General features: G+C 43.2%; 1 protein-coding gene across 1 annotated transcript in view; it reads left to right on the top strand.

Moving 5' to 3' along the window:
- The window catches only part of LOC140718610 (synaptic vesicle glycoprotein 2B-like), a 194,538-nt gene that overhangs the window by 113,742 nt on the left and 68,061 nt on the right, over positions 1-12,735 (top strand). Inside the window, exon 2 of the mRNA XM_073032577.1 lies at positions 4,211-5,113. Within this exon, the coding sequence (XP_072888678.1) occupies positions 4,576-5,113 (538 nt within the window). The 5' untranslated portion in view covers positions 4,211-4,575. The remainder of the gene's footprint in view (positions 1-4,210; positions 5,114-12,735) is intronic.

The raw sequence follows: 12,735 nt of genomic DNA, 5'->3' as shown, positions 1-12,735 counted from the left end.
TGCCAAGCTGTAGTCGATAAAGAGCATCCTGATGTTTAGTCCTTTGCTGTCCAGATGTTCCAGGGTTGTGTGAAGAGCCAATGAGACGGCATCTGCTGTGACCAATTTCACCACTAGGCAAACTGGTGTGGATCCAAGTTGCTTTTCAGGCAGGAGCTGATATGTATCATCACTGTGGATGTAAGTGCTACTGGATGACAGTCATTAAGGCAGGTTACCACATTCTTCTTAAAACACTGGTATAAGTGAAGTCTGCTTGAAGCAGGTGGTACCTCAGATTGCTGAAGTGAGCTGTTAAGGATCTTAGTGAACACTCCAGCCAGTTGATCAGTGCAGGTCTTTAGTACTTGGCCAGATTGTTCAAACTGCTTTGGATAGAGACATAAGAACAGAATACAGATAAGTGACAACCTAAACAAATGCTAGAAGAGATTCAGATGGGCTGAATGGTAACCACTCCATTCCAGTGTTGGAGAAGTTTAGAGGCAGGAACGCTGATCCTTCACCAGAGGTGTCAGATTAACACAACATCCATTTACTGGTGTGAATGCAGAACAATAGTTCTTAGGTCGCTCCCCTGGGATTAGGAAACTCAGAATCAGAATGGTGTTTAATGTCACTGACATACGGAGTGGAATTTGTTGTTTTGCAGCAGCAGTGCAGAGTAATACATAAAAATGTTATAAATTGCAATAACAAATGCATACAATATGCAGTACTGTGCAAAGGTCTTAGATACACTTATATAGCTAGGATACCTAAGACTTGCACAAAACTATATTTGTCATCGGGGAGTGGAGAGCAAGTTTGTAAATCCGTCCGTCACAATAGACAGGACCTCCCGGTTGCCACCCACTTCAACTCTGCCTTTCATTCCCATCTAGATATGTCCATACATGGCCTCCTCTACTGCCATGATGAGGCCAAACTCAGGTTGGCACCTCATCTACCATCTGGGTAGCCTCCAGCCTGGTGGTATGAACATTGAATTCTCCAATTTCCAGTAATTCCCTCCCCCTTCCTCTATCCCAGGTCCCTCTCTGCCTCTCTCCCCTTTCAACTTTCTGCTTCTTTATCTCTACAATTCTTTCATGCTTATCCCCTGCCCCTCCCCCCTTTATCTTTCCTCTGATTGGTTTTCCACCTGGCGCCTCTAGGCCCTACCCGCTCCCCTATTTCTATTACTGGGCTTCGGCCCTCTCTTCCCCCCCATTCCTGATGAAGGGTCTCGGCCCGAAACGTTGGCTACTCTTTTCTCACGGATGCTGCCTGACCTGCTGAGTTCTTCCAGCGTCGTGTACGTATTCTTTGATCCACAGCATCTGCAGTTGTATTTTTGTGTTTTTTGAAGTTTGTAAATCTGAAGTGAGCAAAGGATATTGGGAATGGTGAGGGTGGGTGGAACACCATGGGACAGGTGGCAGAGAAGGAGTGCCAGGGGCGGGGGTGGCACTGATGCTAGTGCACCCATCCCTGAGGCACCAGGCAAGTTCATTTGATTCCAAACAATTGGTTTATTGATCACTTCAGAGTGTCTCTCTGGTGCTTCCTGCTCCGTCCCCTCTCCCTTCCCCTTTTCCCAACCAGGATTCCCCTCTCCCTGCCCCCTTCCCACTCTCAGTCCACAATAATCAGGTTTATCATCACTCACATGAAAATTGTTTTTTTTGCAGCAGCAATACAGTGCAATATATAATATTACTACAGTACTGTGCAAAAGTCTTAGGTCACCCTTGTTATATATCTGTGCCAAAGACTTTTGTACAATACTGTATAAAATTAAATTAATTAAGTAGTACAAAAGAGAGCAAAAATAGTGAGGTAGTTTTTATGGGTTTGTTCATTGTCCGTTCAGAAATAGAGAGGTAGAAACTGTTCCTAAAATTTGTTGGCAGTGGGGTAGAAGCTGCCCTAAAAGCCCCTTCCTAAAAGGGGCAGAGAGAGGTAGAAAAGAAAGCCTATCACATTGCATCCTCCACAAAATTCTGGAGGATCTCAGCAAATCAGGCAGCATCCATGGAGGGGATTAAACAGTTGATATTTTGGTCCAACACCCTTCATCCTCTCCTGGTGAAAACTCCTGGCCTGAAACATCAACTGTTTATTGCCCTCCATAGATGACAATGGCCTGCTGAGTACCTGTGGCATTTTGTGTGTGTTGCTCTAGATTTCCGGCATCTCAAGGTTCAAGATTGTTTAATGTCATTTCCAGTACACAAATGTAAAGGACAACAAAATAATTGTTACTCTGGCTTTCATACAGTACAAAAAATACAATATGATAAATAACACAATAAATATAAATACATAAGATAGCTTATATACATAAATTGATTATACACTATATCCATAAATTGACGCCTTGCACAGGAGTGGCTGTACATAATGTGACTCTGATTGGTGGTGGTGGTTCGGGGTGTGGAGGAGTGCGTTAATGGCTGGAGGTGTTGATCAACCTTTGTGTCTGGTGGATGCTGTGTATCTTTCTCCCATATGGGAGTGGAACAAGCAGTCTATGAGCAGGGTGGGGAGGATCCTTCATGATGTGAACTGGCCTTTTTCCTGCACCTTTATATATATCCTTGATGGTGGGTAGGCTGGTGCCATTGATTCGTTGGCCAGTGTTGACTACTCATTCCAGATCCTTCCTGACCGGCTCAGTGCAGTTTCCGTACCATGCAGTAATGCAGCATGTTACGACGCTCTCTACTGTGCCTCAGTAGAATGACATGAGCATAGATGTGCACAGTCCAGCTCTCTTCTCCCTCCTCAGAAAGTACAGGCGTGGGCGAGCTTTCATGGTCGTGTAGAATGTGTTACAGGACCATGTGCGGTTGCGAGACACGTGGACGGCCAGGAGTGTGATACTGTTCGCAAATTCCACTGCTGTGCTGCCGATCTAAAGAGGGGTGTGAGCGGTGCAGAAGCTTTTGCAATTAAAAGTCACAGTGCATTCGTTATTCAACATAGACACGCACACGCAGGTTACAGTATGGTTGGAGTCCATTTGGCAATGAGTGCTCTACGCAACAGTAATTCAGTTTATATTTTTTTTCCTCACAGCCCTGCTAACTCAGTTCCACTATGAATGCATTATTAAAACTGCCTTCATTATCCAATGCAGTACTTTCGAAATCCTAACCACACACTGGGTTAAAAGGCTTTTATCTGCCATTGCTTTTGATACCAATTCCATTCATTTTACAGTATTATGCACATATATAAGTCTTGGGCACATAGGTACAGCTAGAGTGCCTAATACTTTAGCACAGTACTGTAGTTATTTTATGTATTGCACTGTACTGCTGCTGCTGCAAAAACAAATTTGATGACATATGTGAGAGATCATAAACCTGATTTTGATATGCGTCTTTATTGTGAACTAAGAGAGGGAAGGGGGCAGGGAGAGGGGGATCATGTTTGTGAAATGGGGAAGGGAGAGGGAAGAGAGCAGGAAGCACCAGAGAAGTATTCTGTAATGATCAGTAACCCAGTTGTTTGGAATCAAATCACCCTGCCTGGTGTCTCAGAGCTGGGTGTGTCTGCCCCCACACCACCCTTCACCCCTGGCACTCCTTCCCTGCTATCTGTCCCATACCCCTCCCACGGTGCTTCACCCTCACAATTCCCAACATCCTTGGCTCGCCTCAGATTTACAAATTCGCTCTTCACTCCATTTGACAAATACTCTAGATTGTCATCTTCAACCTACACATGATTGGAAATAGTAAACACTAGAAATTCCACAGATGCTGGAAATCCAGAGCAACACAGACAAAATGCTGGAGGAAGTCAGCAGGTCAGGTAGCATCTATTGAGGAGAATAAACAGTCATCATTTGGGGCCAAGACCCCTCTTCAGGATGACAAGGAAAGGGGAAGATGCCAGAATAAAAAGATAGGGGGGTGGGTTGGAGAAGGAAAATAGCTAGAAGGTGATTGGTGAAGCCAGGTGAGTTGGAAAGATGATGGAAGTAGTCATCTTTAGCACATTTAATTTAAAACTTCATAGTTAACAAACCAAATACAGGGATTCCACTGAGTATTGATGAAGCCCCTAAGGACTGCAAGCAGTAAGCCAGACATCCGTAAAAACAGCAACCCAATTTAAAAGCAGATCAGAAAGAGACATGTTGTAAAATTAAGTCATTTCGTTTCAATTCATGCCTTTGAGAAGTCAAATTTATTTTATTTTTTGCCTTCTTTTGCAGAAATTAACCATTGGGGCCGATCAATGAATCCTGCTAAAGGTTATTCATCACTTCAAAGCACCGACAGAGCTCGAGAGCTGTGCTTTTTAGAACTGGTTGGAAGGATTGCCTTGCTCTCTCCCTGATTACACCCGTCTTCTCTTGGGAGAGATGCAGTGACCTCATTGTGGAGCTGAAGAACCAGTTAAAGGATTCAGTGTTATTCCTTCAACTGAGTTCTCCTGGGAAATCAACAGAAGAACATCTATCACTTGCCATTATATTGATTGTGCCTGTCTTTTAACAGTGGAAGTACGTTGTTGATAAGACCATGCCCCTGTAGTCGAGGTGTACGCCAGAAAAAAATCTAGTTTTTAGAAAGCATAATGGACGACGGATTTGGGAATAATTCAAACTTCTTCCAAGGAGCTAAGGACATTGCCAATGAGGCCAAGAGGCATGGAAGGATGCAGGACTCCTACAATCGATATGATGGTGGCGGGGACTATGCCTCCTACGATGGGGGCTATTACAACAGTGGTGAGCCCCAAATGCAGGAGGATGCTGACAGCGATGCCACAGAAGGGCACGACGAAGATGATGAGATCTATGAAGGGGAATATCAGGGAATCCCCCATCCCGATGACATTAAAGCCAATCGGAGGGCAGCAGCTCAACCCGTTTCAGACGAGTACAGGGATCAAGCAGACCTCATGGCAGAGCGCATGAAGGACGAGGAGCAGCTGGCGCACCAGTACGAGTCGATCATTGAGGAGTGCGGGCATGGGCGTTTCCAGTGGACACTCTTCTTTGTCCTCGGCTTGGCTCTAATGGCTGATGGAGTGGAGGTGTTTGTGGTAGGCTTTGCACTGCCCACAGCGGAAAGAGACATGTGCATGTCAAACTCCAATAAAGGAATGCTGGGTAAGTGCTGGTACATAGACACTCATGGGTATGTCTTCTTAAAGTTGTGATTAAAGCAAAGAATTGCATTTCCTTTCCTCCTTAAAAATAATGCAAGGTCAATCACAATGCAAATATGAAAATAGTCACCCAGCAATTTATTCTTCATCTCATGTTCTCGATTTTTATTGCTTATTTATTTATTATTTCTTTCTTTTTGTATTTGCGCAGTTTGTTGTCTTCTGTACTCTGGTTGAATGCCTGAGTTGGTGCAGTCTTTCATTGATTCTGTTATGGTTATTATTCTATAGATTTATTGTGTACGCCCTCAAGAAAATGTATCTCAGGGTTGTATGTGGTGACATATATGTACTTTGATAATGAATTTGAACTTTAAATGCAATGCAGATGTTATCTATAGAGTTAGAGTGTCATTGAATCACACAGTATGGAATGAGACCCTTCGGCCCATTGAGTCTTCACTGGCCATCAGCAATCTATTTCCACTCATCCTACACAGAAACATAGAAGTCTACAGCACATTACAGGCCCTTCAGCCCACAGTGTTGAGCTGACCATGTAACCTACACTTAATCCATTTTCCATTCAAAGATCCATGGGGATATCCTTACATCATGGTGTCCATTGTTAATGGACAGTTTCTCAGTTGACAGGGAAAAGCATTGACTCATCAGACCTAAGACCCGTTTCCATGTTGAATTACTCTCCCATCCAGTGAAATTTTCATGCTTTTCTGGAGGGACCAGCCGTACATTGTGGGGGAGGGGAGGGTTTTCTTCCTATTTAGGTTGTGACCCTGGGATGGAAGTGTAGCAGATAGCACAACACTGTTAGAGCTTGGGATGCTCCTGAGTTCAGAATTCAATTCAACCCTGTGCATTCTCCCTGTGAGCGCATGGGCTTCCTCTAGGTGCTCCAGTTCCCAGTCCGAAGATGTACTGGTTAGTAGGCTAATTGGTCATTGTCCTGTGATTAGACTGGTGTTATATAGTTGGGTTGCTGAGGAATGTGGTCACTGGGCTGGAAGGACCTGTTCTGCTCTGAATCTCTAACAAAAACAGTAAATAAATAATTCTTACCCAGTCACAGGCACTTAGCATGCAGGGCCATACCCACCTTTGTTGCATTTTATTTCCAAAATCAACTTCTGTGTATTGGAGATTTGGAAATGGTGAATATAAAGCTTCTACCTTACTGCATGAGTGAAAATGGACTGAAAAGCTTTATTTATTGAAACTTGGTAAAATTCTTCAACTGACTAAAGCCCAACATTTACATGATTTGAGCAGAGTCAGGCTGTATTAATTTCCCTCATGTTTCAAAGTTCAATGTAAACTTACGAGGGGTGATTGATATGTTTGTGGCCCTAGGTAGAAGGAGTCAATTTTAGAAAACCTAGCACATTTATTTTTCAACATAGTCCCCTCCTACATGTACACACTTAGTCCAGCGGTCGTGGAGCATATGGATCTTGGACCTCCAGAAAGTGTCCACAGATGGGTGAATGATAATTTCGCGGCCTAAGGTAGAAGGAGATGAGTTATACAGCTCCCGTTACATGCACATGCAGTTCAACTCTTTGAGTGATTATGCAGAAAGTTTGAAGTTAATAACTCATCTCCTTCTACCTTAGGTCACAAACTTATCAATCACCCCTCATATGAGCAAAGTATATGTATGTCACCATATACCACCCTGCGGTTCATTTTCTTGCAGGCATTCACAGTAGAAACAAAGAAACACAATAGAATCAATGAAAAACTACCCACAAACTCAGACAACCAATGTGCAAAAGAACACACAATGCAAACACAAAAAAACTCCCAAATTATAATAAATAAATGTAATAAATAATATTGAGAACGTAAGTTATAGAGTCCTTGAAATTGAGTCTATAGGTTGTGGAGTCAGTGGTGAGTGAAGTTATCCACTCTGGCTCAGGAACCTGTAGTATATAACTGTACCTGAACTTGTTGGTGTGGGACCTAAGGCTCTTGTATCTTCTTCCTGATGGCAGCAATGAAAAGAGAATTTAACTCCTCCTGAGATGACAAACGTGATTTCATCAGCCCCAACAGCTTATTGCAACCTGACCCATTGACCAGTCTTCCTGTATGAGCTGTTAGACCATTCAGGCTGTTGAGACCTCCTGTCTGCCTTCATTCATCTGGTGCCCCAGCGGATTTCCTGTAGATTCAGAACACCAGCAAACACACACCCTCACTCACTCTCACCTTCCATAGAATTACAACACTGTGACAAAATACGGCAGCCTCATAGCCTCCATGGTTCAGATCATGGAGAATCTTCCTGAACAGTACGGTTGAGTCCTTAACTCTCTTGATTCAATACCAATGCTGCTCCTTCAGCACAAGGTCTTAGCTCATATCTCAGTGGAATACTGGAGATTTCAAGGGAAGACTTCTAGTGATGTAGGCTTTGCAAGCTGAGTCACCTGCCCACTCCTTGGTGCCCTTGAAAAGGTGGTGATGGTGAGCTGCATTCCTAAATCGCTGCTACTCCTGAGGTGTAGCTATACACGGAATACGATGAGGGAGAGAATTCCAGGATACCGACCCAATGCTGGAGAAGGAATGGCGATATACTTCCAAGTCAGGACCTTGGGTGGCTTGGAGGGCAACCTCCAGGAGGTAATGATTGTCAGAAGGGCTGTCTTTTGGTTTAGACATTAAAACGAGCCTCCAGGTGAACAAAGAACATAGATCATAGATCATAGAACTTTACAGCACAGTAAGGGTGTTTGACCACAATGTTGTTTTCCCCTTTTGACCTATTCCAAGATCAATCAAACACTACCCTCCTGAATAGCCTTATGTTTTTATTTAATCTCTGTGACAATCTAAGTCTCTTAAATGTCCATAAGCCTTCATTTTTCTTACCATCCAGATCTTAGAGCCTTATGAATATCCCTATTGTGTCGGTTTCTATCACCATCCCAGGCACTGTGGTCCAAACACCCAGCTCTCTCTCTTGTAAAAAAAACTTCCTCTGACATCTCCGCTAAACTTTCCTCTACTCACCTTAAATAGATGTCCTCTACTATTGGCAATTGCCACCCTAAAAGAAAAGGTCTGGCTGTCCACTCTATCTATGCTTCTCATAATTGTACACACCTCCATCAAGTTGCCTCTCATCCTCCTTTGCTCCAAAGAGAAATTCTTAGCTAGCTCAACCTCTCTTCATAAGGCATGTTCTCTAATCCAGCCAATGTTCTGGTAAATCTCCTCTGCAACCTTTCTAAAGCTTCTGCGTCCTTCCAATAATGAGGCGACTAGAACTGAACATAATATTGCAAGCGTGGTCTAACCAGAGTATTATAGAGCTGCTCATATCGTTATGTGCTTCCAGGTGTCTGTAAGAGTTACTGCATTTGGTTGCCTGGGCTATTCTGACACATTTCCAAACCAGCAACCTCTACAACTGAGAAAAACAAGGATGATATTGGAACATCATCCTTCAAACCCTCTTCACCTTCTTGGGCCCTTAGCTTCCAGCAGAGCACAAGCCATTGATGACCTCCTGTCTCCATCATCCAAAGTCAATGGTATGGTTGGAGTTTATCAACATTTCTGTAATTCTTTTTATCTACTGTACAGGGGATTGGCCTATACAGCCTCACTGCTCACTAGCCTTACCCGTTTCTATCTCTCACAACTCGGATGTACAGTTGGACTTAGAGAGACTCAAACCCTCTACCCTCAGCTATACATCACCCTGACTTGGAACCCTGACTTGCCATTCCACCATTGTCCTCAAGTCTAAATCCTGAAACTCCCTCCCCTACAACATTAAGGAAATACTTTCACTGGCAACGCCTCAATGATTCAAACAGGTGGTTCCCCATCACCTTCTCAAGAGCAGTTAGAGCTGAGCAATAAATTTTGGCCTCACCAGAAATGCTAAAGTCCCAAAAGATAAAAAACAGTAAGTAAAAAGGGCTGAGGAGATATCTTGGGTGATATGGAAAATATTTATCATTAATTAATGCTTGGAATTGGATTATTATTGTCATAGGTACTGAGATACAGTGAACAGCTTGTTTGCATTCCATTCATACAGATCAATTCGTTACAGAGAGCATTGAGGTAGAACAATATCAGAATGCCAAATAAAGTTTTACACTTTCAGAGAAAGTGCTGTGCATGTAGACAGTAAGTTGTAAGATCATAACCAGCTTGATTGTGAGGCCAAGAGTCCATTTTATCATACTAGGGAACCAATAAATAGTTTCTAAAACAGTATTTTTGTTAAGCTCATTTATGATTAAATTAAATTCACTGCTATATTTTTTACATTGTAGAAGAGAATTGGAGCTTTGGTTTAGTACGATCTTAGATCCATACTGTGTACTAACAGATCCTTTGGTCCACCTAGTCCCTGCTGACCCACCCATACTAATCCCATTTACCAGGACCTGGTTGATTGCCTTCTCTGCTTTGGAAACTCAAGTGCTCATTTAGATACTTTCTAAATGTGGTGAGAGTCTCTGCCTCCAGCCAATCAGATACCAGCCATCTTCTGGGAGAAAAGTTTCCTGCTTTGTTCCCAGCTAAGCTATGTACCCCTTACTTTAAACCTCATCATCATCATAATCATAATGTGTCATGCTGTATGACTTAGGCAACCATGGTCTCACGATCATGATTGTTCTTGGCAAATTTTTCTACAGAAGTGGTTTGCCATTGTCTTCTTCTGGGCAGTTTCTTTACCATATGGGCAACCCCAGCCATTATCAATACTCTACAGAGATTTTCTGCCTGGCATCAGTGGTCATATAACTAGGACTTGTGATAACCAGGCCCTTAACACCCAGAAGACCAAGGAGATCATTGTGGACTTCAGGCATACTGGGAGCCACACTCATGTCCCCATCTACATCAATGGAGCTGTAGTGGGGTGTGTATCAAGCTTCATTTTCCTCGGTGTCCACATTTCCGAGGATCTCACCTGGTCCCCGAACTTCTCCATCCTGTTCAAACAGACACAACAGCACCTTTATTTCCTGCAGAGCATCAAGAAAGCTCACCTCTGTCCCAGGATACTGACGGACTTTTGAGAGCTGTACCATTGAGAGCATACTCACCAACTGCGTCTCAGTGTGGGATGGCAATTGTCCCGTATCGAACCGCAAAGCACTCCAGCATGTGGTGAAAACTGCCCAGCGGATTATCGGCACCCAATTGCCCACCATTGAGAACGTCTACCATAAACGCTGCCTGGGCAGGGTGAAAAGCATTATCAAGGTTGCATCTTACCTTAACCATGGACTTTTTACTCTCCTCCCATCCGGTAGGCACTACAGGAGCCTCCGCTCCTGCACCGGCAGGCACAGGAAGAGCTTCTTTCCTTGCGGATGTGACCCTGCTGAACCTCACATCACAGCGCTAAGCAGTATTGCACCCATATTGTACTGTCCCAGTACTTTAATATTTGTGTGCTGTAGCACTTTTTTTATTTGCAGCTATTTTGTAAATAACACTATTCTTTGCATTTCTGGGATGCTAACTGCATTTCATTGGCTTTGTATCTGTACTCGGCACAATGACAATAAAGTAGAATCTAATCTAAAAAGCATCAGCTGCTCATAAGTCCATCCACCAGCTGATCCCATGGCTTTACATGACCCTGATTGGGGGCTAAGCAGGTGCTGCACCTTGCCCAAGGGTGGCCTGCAGGTTAGCAGAGGAAAGGAGCTCCTTACACCTTCTTTGGTAGAGAGGTATCTCCACCCTGCCACGCAAACTTTAACCTATGTCTGCTAACTTTAGATACCTCTGCTATGGTGAATAGTTTCCTAATATCAATCCTATCATTGCACCTCATAATTTTGTATACCTTTATCAGGATCTCTCAGTCTCCTTCACTCCATGGAAAACAAACCCCGCTTATTCCATCTGTCCTTGTGACTGGAACACTCCATCCAAGGCAGCGTCAGCACTGTTATAAAGAGCGGGTGTCCAAGTTTCTGAAGTGGGATTGGTGCATGCAGTTTCCTAGTTCCACACTGGACCATGTTCCAATGAAGTTAGTCACCTCTACTGAGTAGCGTAATTATCAGTTGTAATTACAAGCCAAGATTTTTCTAGAGCAGGGGTTCCCAACCTAGGGTCCAAGGGCCTCTTGCTTAATGGTATTGGTCCATAGCATAATAACTATGGGAACACTGTTCTAGAGACTAGACAAACCATAAGAAGAGAAAGGCAGCAGAATAAGTTATGGGAAGTTTCACAATGCACCCCACATGAGGTAGGAGAGGGCAGACAGGGGAGGAGGGGGATGGAACCATCAGAAGCCCACGATCATAAGTTTTCATTAAAAATAATATCGTCCCTTTAAGAATTTTAAACTCCAGGAGGTTATTTTAAATGGAAATGTAAGAAAGGCAGCTTGAATAGTTAATACAACTAAATAATATGGAATACAATATTTTGCTGTTCTTGCAGAGCCTCATTAAAATGATGGCTAGCTGCCCAGAATGGTATCAGATTGCACGGAAGTCTGTGATGTGAGTTTGCAGCAATGTATTGATCGAGGACTTTAATGGAAACTGCTTCTTAAAACACTATCTTTCATTTTGTGCATTGACAGTGAGGAAAATATATTCATGAGGCTGCAGTGCATTAACAGAGTGTCCTGGAGAAAAGGAAAGTAATGATGTTCCAAATGCACTCATATGTTTTGAAGAGTCTTTGCTGGCTGAGATAATGGTTGGTAAAGCTTATTCTTGCCGAGGAATGGAACATGATAGAAAACAGAACATAGAACAGTACATCACAGATTCAAGCCATTCAGCCCACAATGCTGATTAATTAAGCTAATGCTGCCTGATTTTGCTGATCACTTCTGCCTGCAGATGGACCAAATCCATCCCTTCTCTACATATTCATATACCTATTTAAGTGCCACTTAAATGCCTTTGTCATATCTGTCTGGCAGTGCATTCCAGGCACCCAACACCCTCTGTGTAAAAAAAAACTTGCCCTGCATATCTCCTTTGAACTTCTCCTTCTCACCTTACATGCATTACCTCTAATATTAGACACTTTGACCTGGGAAAAAGATGTCAGCAGCCTGCTCTGTGTATACCTCTCACAATTTCCAATCAGGCTTCTTCTCAGCCAAAGGAATCATCCCAAGTTTCTCAAAACTCTCCTTACAGAACCTGCCCTTTAATCTAGGAAGTATCCTAGTAAACTGCTTCTGCACTACCCCCAAAGTCTCCACATCCTTCAATGGGTTGACCAGAATTGAATTAAACACTCCAGTGGCAGTCTCACTAGCGTTTTATAAAGCTGCAGCATAATTTCCCTACTCTTGAGGTTCCCTACCCTTGACTAATAAAGGAAAGCATTCCAGCCTATTAAATTATGTGACTATTTTCAGGGAGCTATGGACTTAGATCCAATGATCCCTCTATACATCAATATTGTTACGAGTCCTGCCATTAATGGTCACTTTGCATTTGATCTCACTAACTACAATACCTATGTGAAATTGTGACTGTTCCCTTAGCTCTTGATCTTCATTGCAGGCTGATCCCTTTCTCACCTATAACAGCTTTGAGGTTCCTATATGGAACATTGAATGTAAGGCCATAAGGC

This window comes from Hemitrygon akajei, chromosome 30 (assembly GCF_048418815.1).
Source record: "Hemitrygon akajei chromosome 30, sHemAka1.3, whole genome shotgun sequence".
NCBI classification, from domain to species: Eukaryota; Metazoa; Chordata; class Chondrichthyes; order Myliobatiformes; family Dasyatidae; genus Hemitrygon; species Hemitrygon akajei.
The sequence above is the reverse complement of the archived record's forward strand: the minus strand, read 5'-3'. Positions and strand labels throughout refer to the sequence as shown.